The sequence below is a fragment of the Macrotis lagotis genome, chromosome X (assembly GCF_037893015.1).
Source record: "Macrotis lagotis isolate mMagLag1 chromosome X, bilby.v1.9.chrom.fasta, whole genome shotgun sequence".
Classification (NCBI taxonomy): Eukaryota; Metazoa; Chordata; class Mammalia; order Peramelemorphia; family Peramelidae; genus Macrotis; species Macrotis lagotis.
Genome location: NC_133666.1, coordinates 142,718,965 through 142,737,506, shown reverse-complemented (window position 1 = coordinate 142,737,506; position 18,542 = coordinate 142,718,965). Strand labels below are relative to the sequence as shown.

The 18,542-nt window shown below is 37.5% G+C and overlaps 1 protein-coding gene across 1 annotated transcript in view; it reads right to left on the bottom strand.

Moving 5' to 3' along the window:
- The window catches only part of ARPC1A (actin related protein 2/3 complex subunit 1A), a 36,491-nt gene extending 21,361 nt beyond the window's left edge, over positions 1–15,130 (bottom strand). The window contains exons 1-3 of the mRNA XM_074207076.1: positions 15,000–15,130; positions 8,621–8,713; positions 6,542–6,646 (exon numbers count right to left, since the gene is read on the bottom strand). Coding sequence (XP_074063177.1) covers positions 6,542–6,646; positions 8,621–8,684 — 169 coding nt within the window. The 5' untranslated portion in view covers positions 8,685–8,713; positions 15,000–15,130. The remainder of the gene's footprint in view (positions 1–6,541; positions 6,647–8,620; positions 8,714–14,999) is intronic.
- Positions 15,131–18,542: the final 3,412 nt, after the last annotated feature.

The window sequence follows — 18,542 nt, the reverse complement described above, 5'->3', positions numbered from 1 at the left end:
CATCCTTTTAAAAAGGTGGGGGAAGGGAAGAAAGCAGAGGAAAACCTACCTATTTCAGAGGGTTGTGATAAGACTCAATACACTAGATTAGAAAGTTTTGTAAATTCTAAGTTATTCTTATTGTACCTTGGTTTACCTACCAATGCCTAGTACAGTAACTAGGATACTTTAAGTACTCAATATTTATATGGGTAAGCCTCATGGAGAACTGGCTGAAATGGAACAACTGATCCTCCTCTCAGATATCCAATTAGTAAAACCACAACTCAATATTTTTTATTAAAAAACTCAGGTACGCAAAGAACAAGAAGTTGATCTCACCAGGTACCCCCACTCCAGCAGAATGTTGCTCTCTAGGATCTTTTATTTTAAGAAAAATGCTACAAATGTTTTTCACCCTAGAAATCTCTCTCCCTGGCTTTGTATTATTCTAAAACTAACCCTCTAGCCATCAAGCCCTAGTGCTGCTCTGATAGCCAACCTTGCAACTATTAAACCACATGGTCATGGTCAAAACTGTACATTACCTTTCTAAATATTTACTTGGTAGAGATGAAGAAAGGAATCACTAAGCAGTAGACAAGTTGTCATTTCTTCCTAATACAGCCATGCATTTTTTTCCTATTTTCTTATTACTTCTAGGTCAACAAGTTTTGTGCTGTTTTTTTAAAAGATCAAACATTAACACAAAAGATTAAATAAACATGAGAAAAAAACTGACATCTTTTGATAAGTCTACATGGCATCTTCCTTTCTCTATGTTAATGGACATTCTTTTAGTTTAGAAAGAGCCATTACAGAAGTATTTCATCTTTTTTTAGTCAAAATCTGGGAAAACGACTGATCCTTGGTCTCCAGCCATAGTTATATTTAGAGTCTTCCAATAACATTTTCTTCAGAACTGAAAAAATACTGCCAGAGACTTCTGACAGAAAACTGGCTCAAGCACAAAGGACCCCAAAATAGAGTATAAGTAGAAGGGGGGGAGGAATATGTCTGGATAGTTCTCATTTTTGGCTATTTCTTTTATCTTTCATCTTTGGCCTATTTTAAAAGACATTAAAAGACCTTAAAAAGGCATTTCCAAGGTTAAAAATCCACTGTAAAATGCAGTTTGTGTTCCTATTTCCATTTTCTACAAGATGCCTAACCAGATTCTCTTCAATGATAGTAGCTTTCTTTTGGTGACTACGTCCAATTTATCCTGAACATACCTCGTGTATATATAGCTATTTTGCATGTTATCTCCCCCATTAGACTAAGGATACTTTGAAAGCAGGGAATGGCTTTGAGTTTCTGTCTATTAATACTTAGTAGGGCGCCTAGTAGAAAGTAGGTACTTAATATTAAAATGCTTGTTTACTTAACTGATTTCCCAGAGCACAAGTGAAGCTAGCCAGCAAAGTTTGCAATTAGTCCAATGCCTAGAGGACTGATAATGAAATACGCCAGACATACATCAGAGAAGTCAGGTAGAAGGAAAGCAAAATTAGTAAAAAAAAAAAAAAAAAAAAAAAAAAAAAAAAAAAAAAAAAAAAAAGATGGCTTTTGGTTATGTAGGTAGGGCTAGAATTATTTAGTCTCTTAAATATTTTCTACAGTAGGATGCATTACTGCCACAACTTTGATATGTAAAGAAAAAGTTGATTACAAGGAGTTCAGGACTATAAATCTGCATGTGCAGTACAAAGTTTTAGAAACTAGACAAGGGATAGCTACAGAAAACTGTTCATTTTTTATGTTTTTTGGGGGGATCTGGAAGGACTTGTCACTTAATCAATTATAAAGCAATGGAAGCTTACCAAAGTTTGAAGGGAATAACAGATAAAACTTAAAAGATCAGAACAAAGGTAAGCAACAGTAGTCTTTATTGTTCATTTGAATTAAAATGTTGGGGGCAGGGGAGAAGAGGATGGGGATGACCTAAAAGAACATTAGCAATCACTATGCCCTGAGCAAAAATACATCAATTCTGTACTATTAAAGTTAAATCACTACAAACAAGTAGTTCTAAGCAGATAAACTCTAATCCAAGGTAAAAATGGATTTATCTATCCATAAAAGATTCAAGGATATTTTTAATAAAATAGTTGTCTCAAATGGACATCAAAAGTTGAACACAGAGGAAAATAACCACATACATCTTTAGAAAAAAAGCTGAATTCTAAATTTTGGTAAAATTTGAAACAATATTTAACAATGTATAGCATGATCTGTGTGCGAATTCATGCTATAATCCCAGTTACAAGGTAGGGCTAACATTGAAGCATCTCTTGAGCTCAGTTGAAGTGGGTTAAATTGACTGGGAGTTTGTATTAAGCCCTAAGTGGTGAGTGCCTGTGAGCAAGAGTCTACAAGAAAGAAGGAGAAAAGGAGCCCAAGTCAGAAATGGAACTGATAAAAGCTTCTTCTAAAAGTAGTAGGAATGGGTTTAGGAGTATTCCTACACTCCCAGTTAGAGACTCAGTCTTAAAAGAAAAACAAACAAAAACTTATGCTTTTTAACTTTATCTTCTCATTTGATAGTTTCTATCATTTTTGGAAGAGAACCATGTGATAGCACTTGTCATTAGGATTTCACCTATGAGCTATACAAATTAAAATATCACCAGAATAGCATCTAAAAGCAGGGATCACTTATATTTGTTACAGTAAAAACCTAGAAAATTATATTCAAAAGATATTTTTTATCCTCAAAGCAAAGGACTATTTGCTCTATATATGACCATGGACAAGTTCCCTTTACTTTGGTTTCTCATCTATAAATTGTAATGGTAGTCATGATGCACTAAAGAGTCTTGATTTTAGAGTTATGAGGTCCAAGTTTAAATCCTACCTCTACCATCATTAGCTATATGAACTTGAGAAAATCATTTAACTTCTCTGAGTCTTAGTTTTCTTAAATGTAAAATAAGGAGATCAGATTAGATAACTCTGAAGTTCATATTTAGCTTTGAAACTGTGATGTATTGTCTTGGGTCTTTCAAGATCTCATTTAGCTTTAAATCTAAGATCTTGTGGCTTATCACATAGAGCACTTGCGAAAATTAATGTATTCTTAACTCCTATAGATTTGTGCCTACAATTTACCCAAGTCATGAAACATCACTCTGTGACTAGTTAGCAGGGCAGGGATAGGAACATATTTTTACAGGGTATGCTAACTTCTAGATTCTGTCCATCACTTTCTATTCCTCTTGCCTAACAAAAATCCACTCCAGAAAGGGATATTTAATTCTTTCGCTTTCCACATTCCCTTAGGATCTAATTTCATAGTTATGAATCCTAATAGAATTTTAAATCTTTTTTCCCCAACATTTTTAACATTTTATTTGTTTTCCAATTATATACAGTAATAATAAGTACCCATCATTTTTTGCAGGGCTCTGAATTCTACAATTTCTCCCCCCTCCTCCCTTCCTCCCCCCTCCAGAAGGCTGACAGTCTCTACATTTGTTTCCATACCATACATTGATGTAAACAGAATGTTATAAGAGTAAACATAAGAATAAACATAACTCCCCCCCCAGAAGATGAGAAACCTCAAGAATAGAGAGAGGGAAAAAAAATTGTACTTCAGTCTGCATTCATATTTCAATGGCTCTGTCTCTGGGGTGAGTTGTTTTCTTTATCATGAGTCCACCAAAGAAATTGCTTCAGTATTTTTCCCCTCAGTTGCTATTACTAGTTGTACCTCTACTCTATTTCTCCCCACTTTCATTTATTCTATTCTCTCTCTCCTTTCATCCTGGCCCTTTCCAAAAGTGTGTTGAATCTGAGTACCCTCTCCCTCGATCTTCCCTCTCTTCTATCACTTATTCTCCCCTTCCTTCCTCCCATTTCCCCTCATCCGGTCCCTTTCCTCCCATCCTTCTCCAGGGCAAAACAGATTTCCTCACCCTGTTAAGTGTGTGTCATTTCCTCCCTGAGCCATTTCCAATGAGAATGAAGGATCACTCGTTCCCCCTTGCCTTCCCCCCCACCACTCCATTGAAAAAGCTTTTTCTTGACTCTTACATGAAATCTCTCAGCTTCTTCATCTCCTTTTCCTTCCTCCCAGTACTTTCCCCCATTGCCCATTGACTCCATCCGTTTACCACATCATACCATTATATTTCGTTCCTTCCTATGTCCTGTCTATATATGTTCATTCTAACAGCTCTTATAAATGAGAAAGTTCATATGAGTTATCAATACCTTCTTCCTGTGCAAGAATACAAACACTTCAACATTATCAAGTTCCTCATAGTTAGTCCCTCTCTTCCACTCCCTCTATGGTTCACCAGAGTCCTATACTTGAAGATCAAACTTTCTGTTCAGCTCTGGTTGTTTTAAGAGAAAAGTTTAAAAGTCCCATTTCATTGAAAAGTCTATCTTTTCCCCTAAAAGAGGATGTTCAGTTTTGCTGAGTAGTTGATTCTCAGTTGTAAACCAAGATCTTTTGCCTTCTGGAATACCATATTCCAATCCCTATGAGCCCTTAATGTAGAGCCCCTAATGTAGATGCTGCTAGATCCTGTGTAATCCTGACTATGGAGCCTCAGTAGTTGAATTGTTTCTTTCTGGCAGCTTTTAGAATTTTCTCTTTGATTTGGGAGTTTTGGAAATTGGCTATACTATTCCTGGAAGTTTTTCTTTTGGGATCTCTTTCAGGGGGTGGCCAGTAAATTCTCTCGATTTCTATTTTACCCTTAGCTTCTAGGATCTCAGGGCAATTTTGCTATATTATTTCTTGAAAAATGAAGTCTAGGCTCTTCTGGTTGTGGCTTTCAGATAGCCCAATAATTTTTAAATTATTTCTTCTGGATCTGTTTTCAAGGTCGGTTATTTTTCCAATGAGATATTTCACATTTTCTTCTAATTTTTGGCTTTTTTGGCAGTTTTATTTCTTCCTGCTTTCTTGCAAAGTCATCAGCTTCCTTTAGTTCCATTTTGCATTTGAAGGAGTTATTTTCTTCAGAGAGCTTTTTTATCTCCTTTTCCAGCTGGTCAATTCTGCTTTTTAAGGCATTCTTCTCCTCATTTGCCTTTTGTTTTGCTTTTTCCATTAGGCCTAAACTGGTTTTAAACATAATATTTTCTTCAGTATTTTTTTGTGTATCTTTTTTTTTTTAGGTTTTTTTTGCAAGGCAAATGAGGTTAAGTGGCTTGCCCAAGGCCACACAGCTAGGTAATTATTAAGTGCCTGAGACCTGATACTCCCGACTCCAGGGCCAGATTTATCCTTGGCGCCACCTAGCCACCCCTTTTGTGTATCTTTCACCAAGCTTTTGATTTGGTTTTCATGATTTTTCTGCATCACTCTCATTTCACCTCCCTTTTTGAGCTCATCCATAGTCTAAGCCCATTTTTAATTTTTCTTGGAGGTTTTGGATACAGAAACTGCCGACTTTGTCATCACCTGAGTATGTGTTTTGATCTTCCATGGGACTAAAGTAATTCTCTATGGTCAGATTCTTCTTTTTCTGTTGTTTACCCATTTCCTCAGCCCAAGACTAATTTACAGCACTTCCAAGGCTTTGGAGTTGGGGTTTTTTTTTTGGGGACACCCCACTGGGACCTTTATTCCTCCAAGGTCTTATGCTCTTGCCTGTGCTTTGATATGTAAATGACCCCCATATTTCCCTCTGTCCTGGGGCTATAAGGAGGGATCCAGCTCTCTTAGTATGGAAGCTGCAATATCTGAGTGTAGGCAAACAGCAGAGTTCTACCCCAGGGAGAGCAGAGAAATCTCTGCAGACTTCCCTTACCATCTCTGGGGGTGCAGACTGCTTTCTCCAGATTCTTGCTGCAGATTCTGTGGCCAGGGCTCTCTCACTCCACACTCACCCAGGTGCAGGAGAGTTCTCTCCCTGCCTTCAAGCTGTTGCTGATGATCTCTGGGCTGTGCTAGGCTATGCTGGACTGGGTTGGGTTGGGCTGTGCTGCGGCTTTTTTTTCCAACCCCTGGTCCCTGGTGAAACACACCTTTCCCATGGAACTTCTAAATTATCTTGGACTGGGAAAATGTATCACTCAAGTCTTTGTGCGGGTTCTGCCCCTCTAAATTTTGGCTAGAGCCATCCTTTTTTTGGGGGGAGGTTTGGGGGGTCAGAGTTCTCAGGAAATGCTGCCTTCAAGCCGCCATCTTGGCTCCACCCCAGAACTTTAATACTTAAAAAGAACTACAAAGAGGAGTTTTTTAGAAAACACTATGTTCCTCCAACACTTATGAATGGTTTTGGACACATTTTCATATATAGGTTGTTCTCAAGTTGTTTCATATGTGTCTTGTCCAATTAATCACTAAACTTTTAAAAATAATATTCTGCAATAGTCTCCATAACACCAGCACTGCTAGGCATCTAAGAGGGATTCAATAATGCTTGACAAACTGAAATCAGTAGCAAAGTATTTTCTCATTTAGCAAGAAAATATGTAAATGATACTGAACTCTTTAAGTATTAAATGTGACAATATGGCAGATTCACCTTACACTAACTCAGGCCTTTTTCTGAAACAAGGAAAATGTGGTATTAAACTCATCATAGGATTCTTTTACCTGTGATGTGTCCATTATGTTCCTTCAATTCATGGGCTTTCACCCATTGGTTCCCATTCTTCTTGTAAATGTGGACTTCATGATTATTGGGGCTAAGAGCAATCTCTAATAAAAAGAATTTAATATACTATTAACATACAGAGAATATAACAGCATTATGGTTAACAACCGATCAGGTAAGATGATTTATGTAAATTACTTTGCAAATTTAAATTTAAATCAATGGAAGCTCACCAAACTTCAAAGATCAGAACAAAAGTAATCAACAATAGTATTTACTGTTCACCTGAATTAAAATGGTGGGGGGGAGGTGTATGGAGATTGCCTGAGAAAACCACAGAAAACACCATGCTCTGGGCAAAAACATATCAATTTAAATTTATATAGCAATTTAAATTGCTTTATGAGTGAGCTATTTTTTTAAGAAGTGCAGGTGAAGTTTATTTTTTCTTACTGAAGATGAAATATTAAAAATTCTGTTTATAGGGATTTTACTTTAATTTTAAGGAAGTGATTAAAGAGTACAAACGTCAATTAGTATGATTTTATCTTACTAAGTATGACATATCAAAGTTGATGTTTATAAGCAAAGCTTATATGGATCTTAAACAAGTTTTAATATCAAAATGGAAAACCCCTGAACTAGATTAAAATCTAATAAAAATACACATATAGATGGTATTCTCCATCACAGATACCCTAAAATTATCCCTGATTATTGCACTGATGGGCAAGTCTATTAGGGTTGATCGTCAACCCCCATGTTGCTGTTAGGGTGTACAATGTTTTTCTGGTTCTTCTCATTTTGCTCAGAATCAGTCCTTACAAGGTCTTTTCAGGTTTCTCTGAATTCCCATCCCTCCTGGTTTCTAATAGAACAACAGTATTCCATAATGTACATGTACCACAGTTTGTTCAGCTATTCCCCAAAAAGTGGTTCTTAATATTAGTTTCAGAATTTCAATATAGATTTTAATACTTTTGTATGTTTAAGCTATAGTGATAGTTATAACTGTTCCTTTTAATTTCATGTGTGTGTGTGTGTGTGTGTGTGTGTGTTACGTAACATAAAGATCCTTTTTGAACAATTAAGATATCATTAAGACCTATATTCAAAGGCTCAGGTAAACTATCTAATTATTCTTTATACTCAGATACTTGCTTTTTTCTACATATGACTCATAAATTTTATAAGGCTAAAATGTTCAAATGACAAAAATTAAATCCAATTAACTTTCACTAAGTCATTTGAAATAAGGGGAATGAGACCCTGCATCTTTATTCTCTGAGCAGAGAATTCAAAATATTTAAGTACTTTTGCGAAATGGATGTAATTATTTTTAGAGGAGAAAAATAAGAATAAAAGAAGAGCTAACAATGTCTCTGTAAAATAGTCAGAAAATAAGAGGAGGTCCTAAATATCAAATCCTAACATGCTCTCTAATGGGTCTATAATTAAATAACTAAATAAATGCTCCTTTCTTGCTAAGTTCTTAGGCTAACTGGAAGGGAAGGGTAGTTTAATTAGGAAAAATAAAAATAACCAAGCTTGTTATCAATAGTATGTAAAATAAAAGGCAATATGGTACTGAGTGAAGGCCTACAAAAATAAACCAAATGTTTTAAAAGCCTCCAGATTGCTATTTGGAAGCTCTAGAATCAGTGAAACAACTAGTACTTCAGGTAATAAAAAGAATCTCCATATGCACTGGAAGTCAAAAGAGGAGAGAGGTAGAGCATTAAGAGCAGTAGATTTGGGGGAATGACATCTGGATTTTAGTCCTAACTTAGATCAAAGAATCTAAAAAGCTGGAAAGGATCTTAGAGATCATCTACATCAAATGTCTCATTTTATAACCAAGGAAGTCCAAAGAGTCTTGCCCAATATTATAGATTACATTTCTGGGAATTAAAAGAAAAAGAATTTGATTATATGATCTCTAAGGTACCTCTTGTTCTAAAGTTCTGTAACTCTTATGTATCTTTTAGTAATCCATAGAGTTCCATCAATGTCTAATAAATCCTACATCCCAGATAGAGAAGATACCAAAGCAAAGAAAAAAATAATAGCATACTTACGAGTTCGGTCTCTGTTCCAAGCATGGCAGGTGATTGGCTCTAGTAAAAATTGATGTAAGGACATTATTCTTAGTGTTTTCAAAAGGGAAAAAGCTGAAATAAATAATAAGAGAAAACACTTTACAAGTTATAAAGTAGTGCTTTACCTAGACCAGATCCTATTTATTAAATTAACTTCAGTTCAAAAATTAAATCTCTACAATTCAAGAAAAGCATTCTTGCTACTGCATTTTTCCCTGTGCAATTCAGGAAGACTATTAATGTTCTGTTACATTATGTTACACAAATCCTTCCAGAACTAGGTAACATATATAGAAATAAACGAATCATTTTTATTGAGGTATTAAAAAATCAATAAAAATACACCACAAATTAATATATAAATAAGCAATAACCAAACTTCCAGATGGTTTTAAAATGCTTGGGAATGATGCAAGTGAAGCAAAAAATCACAGATAACTAAGATGCTCAAATGTATTCTGCATTAATATGTGATAGTTTTTACCATTTAAAAATCTATACCTATTTTGTGAAATATTACAGTAAGTAAATTAAGATTACTTTGGGCAATTAAACTTATATAAAACAAAATCATATTCCCAGGTTATAAAAGATAAATTAATGGACAAGTAAATAATAAGCAGATTGAACTACTCCTTGTATAAAGATAATGAGTGATAGACACATACATAGCAGTCAAATCTCATATAAAGGCGTAATGAAATAATAGCAATGCAATATTTTCAGGCAAGGTGAATGTGTATTGCTTGACCATACTTCTCTGTAATAAGATATGATTCTGGTGGAGTAGAGGTAGAGAAGCGAGTCACTGGAAATGATGGGGAAAAAATAGAAACATTAATAAAAATCTTTTAAAAAGTAGTTGTATTATTCAAATCATACTACCTGTACTACCTATTTCAAAAGGTTAGGAAAGAATGTAATATAACATAAGCTTCCTGTGGAGAAGTTCTATTTTTGTTTTCTTACTCTTTTTGTAGCAGAGTTCCCAACACAATATTTATATATTAATATATCTTAAGAAATACTTGAATTGGAGATTCAATGAGAAAATGTTTAAAGAGTTTCATAAAACTTAAATGTTATATCAAAATGAGTTCAGTTAAATATATATTTTCTCTTCAAAGAAAAGGAAATAAAGATTACTATCAATTTCATATGAATAATGGGCATCATATTTTTTGCCTTATCAATGGGTGGGAGAGGGAGAAACTTAAAATTTTCTTTAAAAGATTATTATCTTGGATGCAATAATCTGTAAATAAATCAAGTAAATCAACACTAACATCTAAAAATCACATTATTTTAATTTACACATTTAAAAGACTTGCCTTATTTTCATAATTCTGCACTGATGAGAAAGCGATAAACTTCTGAAAGTTTCTCTAACATTGTCAGGAATTGCCAGAGATGGGTTTTCCTCCCTTTGCATTTTCACTGTCAACAAGTTGGGTAGTATGGTAGAAAGCATGCTAGACCAGGGTCAAGAATGAGTTCTGACACTGTCTTAGAGGTTTATTATCAGATATGTGAACTTGGACAAGTCACTTAACAGCTCTGTGCCAGTTTCTTCAACTGTAAACTGAGAGACTTGGAGCTTAGGACTTCTAAAGTTCCTTCCAGCTCTAAATCTATAATCTTATGAGCCTACTCAGGCTTCAGGGTGACATTTTAGGCCTCCTAATATGTTCTTTTTTTTGTAAGGTTGTTTTTTTTTTGCAAGGCAATGGGGTTAAGTGGCTTGTCCAAGGCCACACAGCTAGGTAATTATTAAGTGTCTGAGGCCACATTTGAACTCAGGTGCTCCTAACTCCAGGACTGGTGCTCTATCCACTGCGCCACTTAGCTGCCCCCCCCCCCCAATATGTTCTTAAGACCTCTTCCTCTAGAATTCCATTGCCTTAAAAATGTGATTAAAACTTATGAACAACTACCTTGTTTATAAAATGGATGCTTAGGCTAGACAATCTTTAATGTTCTATGAACACTTGTTAGTTTAGAATTTTAATTGCAGTTCTAGGATTTGAAACTCAGCTGTGCTATTTACTAGTGGACTTCTGATAAGTCCTTGGAAACTCAGTTTCATTAACTGTAAAATGAGGATAATTAATTTAGTGATCTTTAAAATCTAGTTCTAATTGTTTATCATCTAAGACTCAATTAGTACATGAGTTAGATAATTTGGGGATTAAAAAACAACTTCAAGCCTTCCCCTTCCCAAAATATTCCATCTCTAAAGCACTCTGTCAGTATTTGATTTTTTTCATCATTCCTTAGACACTGTACTATACTTTTCTGAGCACTGGGTGCATTCTATACCATTCCACTCCAATTTGTTAACAATCCGCCCCCCCCCATCAGAAGACAGGTGCAATTTGATTTTTAATCATTAAATTTCCCAGCACCTAGCATTGTTCCTTGGACCTTAAAATGGTAACGCCGGCATGAAATTTAAAAACTTATTTTTTCTCCATCATGAGCAGGTACTTATAAATGTTTGGTGAATTACACTGAAAATATAATTCATAGCAAATGATATCATTTCAGATGGTCACACCCATTGCAATCTTAAAATTAGATATACTCAAAAAAATATTTTGATGCAGAGGACTGAAAGATGAAAAAGAAATTTAAGGTAAAGGCTTAGGTAATCAAGGGGTTGGAGATAAAGTCAGGACTTGAGATTTCATTGATATAACAGAACTTCCTAGTTGATGAAACTCACTAAACCAATGCAGGGCAGCACCATCTCCCGCAACTTATAAACCTAATGACAGTTGTCTAGAATACTAAAAGGTTAAGTGACTTACAACAATGTCACAGACCCGGGATATGGCAGATGCATGATGGCTCTCCCCATTCTTTACCAGGCTGTCTTTAATAGTAAGATTAGCTATCAAAGCTGAAATCAAACTTGGTTTAAGCTGAGTAATACTTCTGATACTTGTAAATATATTCACAGGCCAATAAAGAATAAGCATATTCAGCCAATAAAATAAATATCAAACGTCTAGAAATAAGCTGTAAGTGAAATGTCAAAATTCAACATTCTGCTCTGGGAATGAAGATAGTTAGGAAATTTACATTTTGTTTTTACAAAATTTACATGCTTGAACTAGGCAAACTGCAGTAATATAAAAGGAAAAATGTATTATAAGATCTGATGTTTTAAGAATTCATTGGACTGATTCATGTATTTGGAAAAAACATTTCCAGATGTTCAAGACACAATTCTATCTTTCTTTATTTTAACATCAGAACTACTTAATTTGCTCAAATTTAATCAAATAGAACATATGTTATGGCACTTTGTTCCTTAATTAAAAGGGATTTAGTTCACCACTGTTCCTTAGTGGAGAACAACAATTTAAGTTCTATTTGTTAACTGAAATTCAATTCAACATTTACTGAACGCCCACTAAGCACAAGGCAATGTTCTAGAAGCTTGGGATATAAAGACAAAAACAAAAGAATCCTTGCACCCAAGGAACTTATGTGCTATGAACGTAATAATAACATAAAGATTACAAACAAAACTGAAAATTATTACTTTAGAGTAAATGTCAATAATAAAAAGTATATATTCATATATGGTCATAAAATAACAATTGCAAAGACAAAAATTCTCTATATAATCAGACTAGAATAACTTTCCAAAAAAGCAAAATTTAAATGACAAATTATGTTAGTTGATTTCTAATTCAGTCACATTACCCAAGTCCCAAATCTTGATAAGACTTTCATGCTTGAATTACTTCATTTTAAGACTACAGACCAAGAAAATTCCCATACTTGACAATTTCTGTAGCTGTAGTAAGGTACATTGGAAAGAGAATGGGACTCAAATCAGAAATGTGACTTCAAACTTGAACTTTTAGTGATCTTTTTTTTTGTTTTTGCAAGGCAATGGAGTTAAGTGGCCTGCTCAAGGCCACACAGCTAGGTATTTATTAAATGTCTGAGGTCGGATTTGAACTCAGGTCCTCCTGACTCCAGGGCTGGTGCTCTATCCAATGTTAACACCTAGCTGCCCCCAAACTTAAGCTTTTGAGTGTGTAAAAACTTCCTTGTGTCTCAGTTACTCCAGCTTTGGGAGGGGATAATATTTATACTAGCTACCACCCAAAATAATTGTGCCGAAAGTATTAATTATAGCTATTATTTTTATTATTACTGATGAGAAAAATGAGGCTCAGAGAAGTTAAGTGACTTGTCCTGAGCTAAAGACACAAACTCAGGACTTCCTGATTCTAAACCCAGCACTTCCTGATTCCAAATGGCTATTTGTAGGAATACCTAACAAAACTAGCACACTGCCTTTGTCAGGATCTTAACACTCAAGACAATAGCCATAATTTCTGAATTATGGTCACCCTTATCTCATTTAAAAATTTAATTTTCTTCATTTTTCTCTAAGAAAATAGTGTGGGGGGGGGCACCTAGGTGACACAGTTGGATAGAGCACCAGCCCTGGAATCAGGAGGACCTGAGTTCAGATCCGGCTTCAGACACTGAATAATGACCTAGCTGTGTGGCCTTGGGCAAGCTACATAACCTCATTTGCCTTGCAAAAACTTAAAAAAAAAAAAGAAAATAGCAGGGGAAAAGAAAACTGTATTCAACTTTACAATCACTTAGCATCTACTATAAATCTGGTATCATAAAAAAGTTTCAACAAAATATTTCAATCCACCTTCATTAAGCACCTGCTACAAGGTACTGTGAAACAGTTCAAAGAATGCTGGGCTTGAAGTTAGGGAACCTTCTAGCTTTAAAGTCACCTAACTTGGCTAAGCTTTAGGCAATACTCTAATAGTTAACATATCTGTACCTATATAGAGAAATTGGTTTTATCTATATCTATATCTATATAGATATATAGAGAGATTGGTTTTGTGGTTTTCTGCTCTACTCCTTGACCTTGTTGTGTAGGAAGCAAAAATGATAGAAACAATTCAGATCCCAATATACAACCAAAGAATTTTAAGGGAAGAAATCTTCAAGGAACAAATACTTTTAAAATTTATCAATAAGCTTTGCCTTTATCTGTAAAATGAGCAGTCTGGACTAGATAACATCCTAGAAACATTCTACCTCTAAATGTATGATCTTACAAAGAATATAGACTGAAATAAAAATTCTTTCTTCTTATATATACAATTTGCTTTAAGAATAGCACCTTTCAGGATATGGAAATATAAATCAGTATTTGTAAAACCTCATGCCTAGAATGGACTCCCTTCATAATCTGTTTTGCTTCAAGATTCAAATCAGGCACCATCTCCAATTTGAAACCTTCCCGGATTCCCCAAACAATGAGATCATTTACCTTCAATTTCATTTTTACTTATTTGCGGACCTGTTCTATCGTGCACACCAGGTCCTGGAGGATAACTCTTTTTTTGGTAACCCTCAATCCTTCATTTTGAATAGATACTTAATGCCTATTAGCAAAATTTATTATATAGTCATTAATTAGGTATTTTGAAACATATGTAAACCAACAACCTCCCAATAGAATGCCCAAGACAGGACCTTTTTTTTAACCTCATTTGGTTTCCTTTCTGAAAATATAATCGTTGATCCAACTTTTCCCTCTACACTGGGAATAATATCTCGGGTCTTTGGATGGCTTTTAACGGATTCATCCTTAGTCTAAATGCTCTCCCTGATCAATCTAAGTACAGGAACTTCGACTCCTTAGGTCCGCCACAATTACAGGAGCCAAATCAAACTCCTACTACTCCCTAACCAGGGACACCATTTTTAAAGGTCCTTCCTTCCTCTGTCGCCCCACAGGTTAAACAACCTGCCAAGGCAAGGTAGGGTCCTGGTCACACTTTCGCTTAATTCTGCCCGGATCAATTAAAATGCCCCGGGCCCGGCGACGGGGGGATGGGAATCCCGTCTGCCCACACCTGGAGGAAGTGAGGACACGCCTGGAAGCCGGGACGGGCGCGGCAGGGCCAGGGCAGTCAAGCTACGCCCGGCCCCGGCCCCGGCCCCGGCCCCGGCCCCGGCCCCGGCCCCGGCCCCGGCCCCGGCCCCGGCCCCGGCCCCGGCCCCGGCCCCGGCCCCGGGGGGCTAAGGAGCGGAGGATGCCGGGAAGGAGGCGGGTCAGAGTGCGGGGCTCGGAGCTAAGGAAAGCCCGTCCTCCGCAGCGCGGAGGGCCCCCCCGCTGCACGCCCCGCGCCCGTCCGGGGGCAGGAGGTGGGGGCCGGCAGAGGGGGCGGGGGCCGGCGGGGCCCGCCTCCTCAGCCCCCGCGGCCTAAGCCGGGTCCCGGGGAGGGCCGCGCGAGCCCGGCGCGAAGGCGGGCCCCGCGAGGAGAGGAGGAGGCAGGGCATCGCCGTCCCTTACCTGGGATGGGGAGGGTGCGGACGAGCCCCGGAGCGGAGGATTCGCGGACTCTGGTCAGTCGACGCGAATGAGCTCCGGCGGGCGGGAGGAGGAAGACGGAGGCCGGGAGGGAGCGGCTGCCGGGGATCCCGGAAACGGACACGGCGCCTGCGCCGCTCTGCCTCCGAGCCCACCTAAGGCTGCGCAGAGCGTCTGCGCAGATCGTGGGAGCCCGGCGGGGGCGGGGCGGACGGGCGCCGGGCGCCGTGCAGCTCGCCCTGGGAGCGTCCCAGAGCCGCGCATGTGCGGTGGCGCCCGGCGGTCCGCCTAAGGCGCATGCTCCAATTTCCCGTCTCCCTTTTAGAAGACCCCACCCGAACGCCTTTGGGCAGGCCTGCCCATCAGAGAGGAATGGAAAGACACCCATCCACCTCCCATTGTTTTACTCTAAGCATTTACACTCTGAAGCTCAGGGACTGCACATCATTCATTCCTTCATTCGTTCGTTCACCCATCCATCCATCCATTCATTCCATCAACTAAACACTACTGAGTGTGAATCTCTGTGCCGAGTGATGGGTGTAGAATGCTGCTAAAATAATCTTCCACAGGCACAGATCCCACCGTTTCAGTCCCTATTTAAATAAAGAGTAATGACTCCATAATGTTCCGATTTCCTGAGCCAGGTTTCTAAGGCCCTCCCTAGGCTGGCTCCAGCCAGACCTCTTTACATTTTACAGTCCAACCACCCTGGATTGCTTTCTCTTCCTCAGGTCCACCCCCAATCCCAACCCAGCTGGCAAAATCAGAATCCAAAAAGATCCAGGTTACAGAATGGAGCTGAATCTACTCAGGTAGAATTCAGTAGGGTTAAGACTTGGGTTCAAAAGCATCACTTTTACACAAATTATGTGAACTAATAATAAAAACAACAACAAAGTTGTGCTTTACCCAGCACAACTACCCTATGAGATGAATAGTACTAATATTCTTTCTCTCTCTCTCTCTCTCTCTTTTTTTTTTTTGCAAGGCAGTGGGGTTAAGTGGCTTGACCAATGCCACACAGCTAGGTCATTATTAAGTGTCTGAGGCCGAATTTGAACCCAGGTACTCCTGACTCCAGAGCTGGTGCTTTATCCACTGCGTCACCTAGTCTCCCACTAATATTCTTTCTATCCTAAATATAAAATAACTCAGGTTCCAAGAAATTGTAAGGGGAGTTATAGTTAGACAGCTGTTTGTCTAAAAAAAGATCTGTCTGCTTTATTTTTGTTAAGTCATGTACCACTCTTGGTGAACCCATCTGGGGTTTTCTTAGCAAAGATATTAGAGCACTTTGTCATTTCCTATTCCAGCTTGTTTGTTTTTTTTTTTTAGGTTAAACATGTGCAATTTGTAAAACATTTTCACATTAGTCATTTTGTACAAGAAGACTCAAAAGAAAAAATAAAAGAAAAAATGAAAATTAATATGCTTCAATCTGAAGTGGCTAGGTGGCACAGTGGATAAAGCACCAGCTCTGGAGTCAGGAGTACCTGGGTTCAAATCTGGCCTCAGACACTTAATAATTACCTAGCTGTGTGGCCTTGGGCAAGCCACTTAACCCTATTTGCGAAAACCTAAAAAAAAACCCAACATGCTTCACTCTGCATTCAATCAATATGGTGTCAGTTTTCTCTGGAGATAGTATGCTTCATGATTAATCCTTTGGGATTGTCTTGGATAGCTGTATTGCTGAGAGTAGCTAAGTCATTTACAATTCTTCACTGAACAATATTGCTGTTACTATATACAATGTACTCCTGGTTCAGTTCACTTTACTCTGTATCAGTTTATGTAAGTTTTCCAAGTTTTTCAAAAATCATCCTGCTGATCATTTCTTATAGCACCATAATATTCCATGACAATCATATGCCATAGCTTGTTTAGCCATTCCCTCCTTAATAGGTATCACTTTGATTTCCAATTCTTAGCTATCACAACAAAGACCTACTATAAACATTTTTTGTCAAGATGAGTCTTCCTAATTGCCCTGATATCATGGAACCAGGAGGCAAAATAGTTATTGGAAGAATATATCGATCCCCTCCAAAAAGAGATCCTAAAATGAAAACATCAAAGACTGTTGTTGCAAATTCCAGAACTATCAGATAAAAGAGAAAATTCTGCCAGCAGCCCGAAAGAAACAATTTAAATACCAAGGAGCCACAATAAGGATTATGCAGCACCTGGCTGCATCAACATTAAGGGATCAAAGGGCCTGGAACAAGATATTCTGAAGAGCAAGGGAACTTAAAATGCAGCCAAGAATCCACTAGCCCACAAAGCTGAGCCATCTTTTTCAGGGGAAAAGGTGGACATTTAATGAAATGGAAGAATTCCAGAAATTCCTGATGAAAAGATCAGAGCTAAATAGAAAATTTGGACATCAAACAGGAGGTTCAAGAGACACATGAAAAGGTAAGAAAAAGGGGGGGGGGGTAAAGAAAAAAACACTGCTATCCAATAAGATAAAAATGGCTATGTCCCAGCATGGGAAAAAAGATTCTCATAACTCCTGAGAATTGTAGCTCTAACAGAGAGAATATACATAGCCAAAAGTGATGGACACTCATGACTTATCCATGAGACTGCTATCTAATGGGATGAAACTGGTTATAACCCTACTTGGGAGAAAGACTCTAATAAATCTCAAGAATTGTAACTCTATTAGAAAGAATATACTTAGCTAGAAGTGATGGATACTCAAAATTTTCTATGATTCAGATAGAATATTTAAAAATACCTCCTCCTTAAAAGGCGGGGGGAAACAGGAAGGAGACGAGAGGAGGGAGGGGATTGAATGGGGTAAATCTCATTACATTAAGAGGTACAAAAGACCTATGGTAATAGAGGGGAAGAAGAGAGGAAATGAGAAACACCTGAATCTTCCTCTCATCAGACTTGGCTTAAAGTTAACTTACACACATACAAAATTATGGGGAATACAGATAAAGGGGGGAAAAGGGGAAAAATACAAACAGAGGGAAGATAGCATGGAGGGCAATAGAGTTAGTACTTATAACTTTTAATATGAATGGGATGAACTCTCCCTTAAAACGTAAGTGAATAGCAGTGTGAATCAAAAACCAGAATCCTACAATATGCTGCTTATGAGAAACTCATTTGAAACAGAGAGATACATATAGAATAAAGGTAAAAGGTTGGAGCAAAATATATTTTGCTTCAGCTGAAGTAAAAAAAGCAGGGGTAGCAATTCTTATCTCAGACAAAGCAGCTGCAAAAATAGATAGCATTAAAAGAGATAAGGAAGGAAACTATATCTTCCTAAAAGGTACCATAGACAATAAAGTGATTTAAATACTGAATATGTATGCACCCAATGGGATAGCATCCAAATTCTTAGAGGAGAAGCTGAAAGAACTACAGGAAGACATAGACAGCAAAACTACTAGTGGGAGACCTCAACCTCTCACTCTCAGATCTAGATAAATCAAATCATAAAATAAACAAGAAAGAAGTTAAGGAGGTAAATAGATTGTTAGAAAAACTAGATATGATAGG